Source organism: Canis aureus, chromosome 19, assembly GCF_053574225.1.
Source record: "Canis aureus isolate CA01 chromosome 19, VMU_Caureus_v.1.0, whole genome shotgun sequence".
Taxonomy (NCBI): domain Eukaryota; kingdom Metazoa; phylum Chordata; class Mammalia; order Carnivora; family Canidae; genus Canis; species Canis aureus.
The window spans coordinates 55,173,366-55,181,559 of record NC_135629.1 but is presented as its reverse complement, the minus strand read 5'-3'; the positions used below and the strand labels follow the sequence as shown (position 1 = coordinate 55,181,559).

The window sequence follows — 8,194 nt, the reverse complement described above, 5'->3', positions numbered from 1 at the left end:
TATATGTTCTCATTCATTTGGGGAATATAAATAATAGTGAAAGGGAATATAAGGGAAGGGAGAAGAAATGTGTGGGAAATATCAGAAAGGGAGACAGAACGTAAAGACTGCTAACTCTGGGAAACGGACTAGGGGTGGTAGAAGGGGAGGAGGGCGGGGGGTGGGAGTGAATGGGTGACGGGCACTGGGGGTTATTCTGTATGTTAGTAAATTGAACACCAATAAAAAATAAATTAAAAAAAATAAAATTAATTTAAATATAAAAAAGTAATGGTTTACTCCCATAGAACACTGAATTGACACAATACAGGAAAAGGGGGGAAAGGATCTGTGTTTTAAATTTTTGACCCATACAGCCACGTTGTTGTCCAACAGAGCTGTACTGACGCATTGCTACCAACAATATGTGAGCATCATGAATGAGTTCAAGGTTTTCGTCTTGAGAAATTTGGGGCTAATTACTTAACTAGATAACCTAGGCCCATCATAAACTGTTAACTTCTAGCCAGCCCAGCAATATCACTCGAAGGTTATGGCAGTTAGCATTTGACTGGATCTAAAAGAAAATCTAACCAAAGTGGGTTGTAAAATAGGGGCTTGGAGCACCCAGCTGGCTCAGTCGGTAGAGCATGCCACTCTTGATCTTGGGGTTATGAGTTCAAGCCCCATGTCAAGCATAGGGATTACTGAAAAATAAAATCTTTAAAAAGAGCGGAGGGGGCTTGGGGGCACCTGAGTGGCTCAGTCAGTTACATCTAACTCTTGAGTTCAGCTCAGGTCATGATCTCAGGGTCTTGGGATCAAGCCTGGGTCAGGCTCTGTGCTTAGTGGGAAGTCTGCTTAAGGATTCTTTCTATCCCTTTCACCCCGCTCCCCCCATCCCAACATTTGTGCATGTGCTCACTCTCTATAAAATAGATACATCTTAAAAAAAAACAACCACCACCTAAGGGCTTATTTTTCATCACTGCACAGGAAATCTATGTGTAAATGGAGTAGCTTTGATTCAGCTACTCACCGTCACCATCAAGAGCCCAGGATATTAATGTCCCAAGCTGCTGGCTGCATGTACCTTTTACTGTCGCTTCATGATTGCAAAATAGCTGCCATTGCTCCCTTCCTCCCCATACCAGGCAGGAAGACAGGGGAAGGGGAAACCTCAGAGATCTCTCCTTTCCTGCTTGTCCTTTATTTTTTTTTTCCTGCTTGTCCTTTAAAGCAGATGTTTCCAGAAGCTGACTTGCCCTTATGTTGTATTGGTCAGAATAGTCACATGGCCACTCGCCACTGTAGAGAAGTCCGGGAAAGAGAGGATTTTGCATTTCCACCCTCTCTGGCTCAGAGGAAAACGGAGAAGGGGCTGGGAATGGCTGTGCAGTCTACTGCGCAATCACAGTATTACAAGATGTTAAGAGTCCGCTTCAGTGGCCAGAACAACCAGTCACAGACGCGAACTCGGTAAATAAGATGCAGGGTGGGGGTGAATGGACAAAATATAAGGGGAAAGCCAGGAACCCATAGTAACACAGAGAAATAGCTGCCAAGATGAAAAGCATTTTAATGCAATATGTTAAAAAAAAAAAATCAGCCCAGATGCCAAAAACCCACGACGCACAAAACGTCAAGATTTTAAATCAAGACAGTACCCGACAGGGCCAGGGCCAGAGGACAGTGAGCGGTGCACTCGCAGGGCCGGATCCTCAGGAAATATCCGGAGGACGGGGACACAAGGAGGAAGGCCCAGGCACCTGTAGGAGGAATTTCAACGTCGGTCAGGACAGTGTGAAGCTCAGAGAGATGACGTCCATCTAGAACTGGCGTTCTCAGGCACCCGCCTCTGACCAGCTGTGTGCCTCTGGGCAGGCTACCTACCCTCTCTGTTTCTCCAGCTGTAAAGTTCAGGACAGTTCTTCGGCAGTGCAGCTGCCAGGCCTCGGGTCTGGGGACCACAACCCGAAGCCTCTCTGAGAGTCAGGATGCTCTGTGAAGCGCTGGGACGCAGCAGGGGTGGGGAAGTAAGCGTGACTTCTGCTTCTCTCCCTCTTGCTTCCTGCGTGAGCTTAGCCCAGTGGCTTGGCCTCTCTCACCCACTAACGGAGGGCCTTCGGAGTATTAAATCATGCCACAGGGTCAGAATAATGATCTACTTATTTAAAAATTGTTGAGGAAGACTTCACATTGGATTAACCATTAACCAGTTTAACTCAGTGGCATTTAGTACGTTCACCATGTCGTGTACCCACCACCTCTGTCTAGTTCCAAGACCTTTCCATCGCCCCAAGGGGAGACTCTGTATCTACTAGCAACCATTGCCCATCGCTCCTCGCCCCAGCTCCTTGCACCTCTACTCTCCTTTCTGTCCCCATGGATTCGCCTACCCATGAACGCCATCTCCCATCCACTAAAGGCATGACCCCAAAGTGGCCTCCATCACTTCTTTCCCTATCCCATAGGTCAGGATTTAGCCAGATGACCACATGTAGCAGCGAGGGGCCTGGGAGACAGTCTTCAGGAGAAGAGTCTAGAGAAGGAGCCAAATGGATATCAGTGGACCCTGGCTCTCCCAGCCACAGCCACCTCAGAGTCTGTGGTGTGAACATTGGTCAGCCATGGGCCCGGACCACCCAGAAATCTCCAGAGACAACGGAACACTCCTTCTTCTTTTCTCTCCTGGTGCAGAATGTTTGGTTGATAAATCTTTGTGTATTGAGCACCTACTGTGTGCCCCGCTGGGGATGCAGCAGTGAGCACAACAGACATAGAGAAGGGGAGGCCGACCGATGATACATAACGTAGGGCAGTGTGATAAAAAGTGGTGAGACCCCTGCTGTCTCCGCTCAAGGAAGCTCTCCTGACCTCCCTGTGTCGGGTTCTTCATCAAATCCACTTGACACTGTGGGTCTCTCTGCACAATTGTAAGTTTGCATTCATTTGTATGAGTCTAGGTTTTCCTGCTGTGTTCCTGAGCAGACCTCACCTGGTTTTGCTCCTCTTTATGTCCCTAGCATCAAGCGCAATGGCCAACGTTTAAGTGTGGTGGCTTCATGCAAATTTGACAAATTCCATGGCAGGAGTGCAATGCATGCACATACGCGTGCAGGGACAGATGAATGAGTGAAAAGAGAACAGCAAACCTCCTGCCACAGAAGCAGTTTCCCCCAGGGGTGGGGGTGGGGTGGGGAGGCAGGGACAGCCAGTGATGTCACAAGAGGTGGCTGGGATGGAAGGTTCTGGAAGGTTGAATGGAGTAGAAGGGCTGTCAGGGAGGAATACTGCCCACCTTTCTGCCTCTTGTCACCGCTACCATCCTGGCTGGACCCAGACAGTGATGGGGCCTGGGAAAGTGTAGCACATGTCCAGACTTCCAGGAGAGGCAACTTGTTTATCATCTTTGTGGAAGAAGAAAGCCCTCTGAGTGGCCAGATGTCTCAGCAGCGAATGCTATAATGTGATCGCCAGGACTCATGGCAAGCAGCAGGTGACAGTAGTACGGGAGAGGGGTATGTGGGAGTCCTTTGGGATTCAGTGTCTGGCTGTCACTCAGCAGCATATTTCACTTGGACTTAGTCTTACCACAGGCACACATTTTGGTCTTGAGCTAAACCCTCAGTATCTTTTTCTGTTGCATTTTCTCACTGATTGCTGCCAGTGTACAAAAAAGCTGTTGCTCTTTTGCCTAATCACCTTATAGAAATTTTTATTTCTAATAACTCTTTGGTTTATTGGATGGTCTAAGTGGTCTAAGTAGTCAATCATATTAGCTGCAAGCTGACAATGTTGTCTGTTTCCAATCTGCATTCTCTTCATTTATTTTTCTTGTGATACTGCATTGGCTAAGAACCTTCGGATCAATGCTGAATAGAAGCTGTGACAGCTGACATCTTTGTCTTATCTCCGATTTCTTAGAAATTCTTCCAGTACTTTTGTTGCTGTTATTAAGTATAATATTTATTGCATATTTCCTCTGGATATTGTTTATCAAGTTAAGGAAATGTCTTCCATTTCTTATTTACTAAGGCTTTTCATAAACAAATGAATATTTCATCGAATTCTACCTTGAAGACACTGTATGTTTTTCACCCTTTATAAATGCAGTAACTCATGTTGATAAAACATTTAATAGTTTTTGCAGTTACAATAAACCCTATGTGGCCTTTTAAAATGGTGGAACAGGGGCGCCTAGGTGACTTAGTTGGTTGGGTGTCTGACTCTTGATTCTGGCTCAGGTCATGATCTCAGGGTCGTGGGATCGAGCTCCGTGTCATGCTCCATGCTCAGTGGGGAGTCTGCTTGAGATTCTCTCTCTCCCTCTCCCTCTGCCACCCCCTCCATGCTCTCTCTAAAACAAATAAGTAAATATTTAGAATAACCTTTAAAAAATGTGAAACCTCTTGCATAGAAAATGATATCAAACATCTGAAAATTTAATGAATAACAATACATGTCTATATACCTACTTGATCTTTGGAATAAAACGTTACTAGGAACTTGGAAGTCTGCTGTATGTCCTACTTCTTTTCTTACGTTCCCCCCTCCCCTGAAAGCAGTAACCCCTATCCTAAGTTGTCTGCAGAAACTTTCCCTCAGTTTTTAATTTTAATCAGCACCCAAACAAGTACTAATCAATGTTGCCTGTTTGTGAACTTTATATAAATCGAATCATACTACATCCTGCTTCTTTGTCAGCATCACGGCTGGGAAATGCACCTGAGTTTTTGTGTATGTTCCTGGATTAATGGATATGTCCATTTTCTGCTGATGGACATTAGGGGTTTTCCAGTGTGGGGTTCTTATCGTCACTACTACTGTGAACCTTCTTTTCCGTGTCTCCTGGAGTAGATGTGCAAGAGTTTCTTTGGGGTATATATACCTGGGAGTGAAAATACCACGTGAGGGAAAAACATATGTTCACTATTAATGGTTAATACCAGAGTTTTGCCAATTGAGTGTGCCATCTTTAGCTCCCACCAGCAGAGGAGGAGGGCTCCCATTCTCTTTCCTCTCCAGCACTTGGATGCATTTTTTATCTACGGGGAATGAAATGGTATCTTATTCTGGCTTTAATGTCCATTTCCCTGATTACCCAGAATCTGAGCATCTTGTCCTGTGTTTACAGCCCATTCAGTTTCCTGTTCTGTGAACTGCTTGCTCATGTTTTCACCCATCTCCTGTTGGATTATTTACCTATGCCTTTTTATTTTATTTTATTATTTTTTTAAAGAATTTTATTTATTTATTCATGAGAGACACACACAGAGAGAGAGGCAGAGACACAGGCAGAGGGAGAAGCAGGCTCCATGCAGGGAGCCTGACATGGGACTCAATCCCGGGTCTCCAGAATCACACCCCGGGCTTCAGGCAGCGCTAAACCGCTGTGCCACCGGAGCTGCCTTACCTATGCCTTTTTAATTCAGAGGTGCTCTTTTCATATTCTGGATATGAATTTTTCCTTGGGCTATGAGCAGAGCAAATATCTTATCCCAGCCTGTCTTGACTTACTGTTTTCTGATGTCTCAATACACAGACATTCTTCATCTGGTCAAGATTCTTCAAACACGTGGCTGGATTTGACCTTAGCTTTGGTGAAGCTCCCACTTACAGCTGCTCATGAATGAATGAATGAATGAATGCTCCTAAGACTGAGAAGAAAAAATCATGCTGTGACCATAGGCAAACTAACCTTGTTGTGTTCTAGTTTCATTTGTAAAATGGGGGCTAATAGTAAATAATAGTACCTACCTAGGATTACTGTGAAGATTAAATGAGTTAATGCAGGTAAAACTTTCAGAACAGTGTTTGATGCATAGGAAAGAACCGCCTGTTATTGGTTTGCTGTTGCTGTCCTATATTAAATAGTCTTGGTCTTAACAGGAGTTGGTTTTACCAGGATCCCCCAGCCCAAGATCACAGGGAGATGTCTCTGGGTAGGGCTTCCATATTACTTTTCTAAATGCTGTTTTGTTTTTTTTTTTAAGATTTTTTATTTATTTATTAGGGGGAGAGAGAGAGAGAGAGAGAGAGAGAGAGAGAGAGAGAGAGAGAAACAGGCAGAGGGAGAAGCAGGCTCCATGCAGGGAGCCTGACGTGGGACTCGATCCCGGGTCTCCAGGATCACGCCCTGAGCGGAAGGAGGAGCTAAACTGCTGAGCCACCAGGGCTGCCCCCATATTACTTTTCTATATAGAAGACACTCAAATTGTACTTGCCATCTGCACCTTGTAACTGCCTTGTCCTGTCCAGAGTATCTCAGTGTTGGCACTATTGACATTTGAGATCAGATAATTCTTAGTTGTGAGGAGCTCTCCTGGGCATTGCAGGACACTGCAGCATCTCTGGCCTCTACCCACTAGATGCCAATAGCAGCCCCCAACTTGTGACAACCAAAATGTCTCCAGACACTTCCAAGTGTCTCCTGGGGGCCAGAATGGCCCCTAGTTAAGAACCACAGGTCTACTGGATCAATATATTTAGATATATACCTACTCACCTAATCGTTTGCATGGGCCAGGCACTGTGCTCTGTGTTAGGTATATAATGATCAACAAGAGAGTCTCTCTCTCTCTCTCTCTCTCTCTCTCTCTCTCTCTCACCTTATTATAAAGCTAGCTCATGCAATAAAGGGGAAGAGAGCATGGAATAAGGGGGTGGATCTAGCTCAGCCTGGGATAATGGGATAGTCCCCTGAAGAACAGACCCCATAAGCAGAGGTTGAGTTTGGGGAGGGATTGATAGATGAAGATTAAGGAGAACAGTGTTTTGAGCATAAGGGACAGCATGTGCAAAGGCCCTGAGGTGAGAGGGAGCTTGGAGCATGTGGGGATGCAGAGAAGGTCCAAGTAGCTGGAGCTAAGGAGGTGAGGAGTATGGCAGGAGGTAGGGCTGTCTTTGTATTTATTTCCATACGCCCCTCGCTCCCAGAGGTCAGCTGTAGACTTCTGCACCGGGAATAGCCAAGCTAGTTCCCATCTCATGGCCTCTGCACCCACAGTCTGCTCTGACTGGAACACCACACCCCAGTAGAACTCCACATCCGCCAGATCTCACTCAACTCAGGTGACACCTCCTCAGAGAGGCCTCCCTGATCACCGCAGCATTCTCTATTACAACATCCTGTTCTGTTGTTTCCCTTGTGATCATTATCGATGTGAATAATTTTTTTAAGAAAGAAGCACATTTATTTTGTATAAGTAAAATAAACATACCATAAATTTACATATCATGTCCGATAGTTATCATATCATGAAAATAATCTGTTTTTATTTTGGTGGACTTAAAGTGTTAAAGACTTAAATCAATTAATTTTAGAAAAGTTTCCTAAAGTTATCGAATCAAATATGACTAAAGAGTAAGTTGCATGCTTGGAATTTTCACTGGCTCCTATTTCTAGGAAGTTTCTTCTTAAAAAAAAAAAAAAAAAATGTGGGGCAGCCCAAGTAGCTCAGTGGTTTAGTGCCGCCTTCGGCCCAGGGCCTGATCCTAGATCGAGTCCCGAGTCGGGCTCCCTGCATGGAGCTTGCTCCTCCCTCTGCCTGTGTCTCTGCCTCTTTCTCTCTGTCTCTCATGAATAAATAAATAAAATCTTTTTTAAAAATGTTATTTATTTTTTCAACCTGAATTTTTTTAAATTGGAGGGATACCGACATACCACAAAATTCTCCACTTTAAAGTTTTTTTTAAAAGATTTTATTTATTTATTTATGTATGTATTTATTTATTTATTGGAGAGAGAGCACAAACAGGGGGAGGGGCAGAGGGAGAAGCAGACTCTCTGCTGAGCAGGGAGCCTGACTCGGGCTCCATCCCAGGACCCTGGGATCATGACCTGAGCTGAAGGCAGATGCTTAAGTGACTGAGCCCTTAAAAGTCACCACTGTAAAGTGCACAGTTCAGTAACATTCAGTACCGTTTACCACTATCTCTACCGGTTCCAAAACATTTTCATCATCCCCAAAGGAAATTGTATGCCCATAAGCAGTCACACCCCATACTCCGGTCCCCAGCTCCAGGCACCCACTCATCTGTTTCCTGTCTCTACCGATTTGCTTGTTTTGAACGTTTGCCTATAAATAGAATCAGATGCTGTGTCCTTTGACATCTGGCTTCTCTCACTCAGCGTGGTGTTTTTGAGGCTCATCCTGTCCTATCTGAATTGATCTCTGTTCATTTCCTGGCTGTTTTTTCCAACCAGAATGTC

General features: G+C 44.9%; 1 protein-coding gene and 1 long non-coding RNA gene across 16 annotated transcripts in view; one reads left to right on the top strand and one right to left on the bottom strand.

Moving 5' to 3' along the window:
* Nucleotides 1-1,538: 1,538 nt before the first annotated feature.
* The window catches only part of LOC144290750 (uncharacterized), a 54,238-nt gene continuing 47,582 nt past the window's right edge, over nucleotides 1,539-8,194 (bottom strand). For all 3 annotated transcript variants that reach the window (XR_013358297.1, XR_013358300.1, XR_013358299.1), the window contains 2 exons: nucleotides 5,500-5,639; nucleotides 1,539-1,748 (listed from right to left, as the gene is read on the bottom strand). This is a non-coding gene — a long non-coding RNA (uncharacterized LOC144290750). The remainder of the gene's footprint in view (nucleotides 1,749-5,499; nucleotides 5,640-8,194) is intronic.
* LOC144290746 (long-chain-fatty-acid--CoA ligase ACSBG2-like) overlaps nucleotides 3,215-8,194 on the top strand; it is a 39,334-nt gene continuing 34,354 nt past the window's right edge. For 4 of the 13 annotated variants that reach the window (XM_077860290.1, XM_077860287.1, XM_077860286.1 and 1 more), the window contains exon 1: nucleotides 3,217-3,478. In XM_077860290.1, coding sequence (XP_077716416.1) covers nucleotides 3,465-3,478 — 14 coding nt within the window. In that variant the 5' untranslated portion in view covers nucleotides 3,217-3,464. Of the gene's footprint in view, nucleotides 3,501-8,194 lie in introns of all 13 variants that reach the window. The other 9 variants (XM_077860289.1, XM_077860294.1, XM_077860295.1 and 6 more) reach the window with 4 other exon arrangements.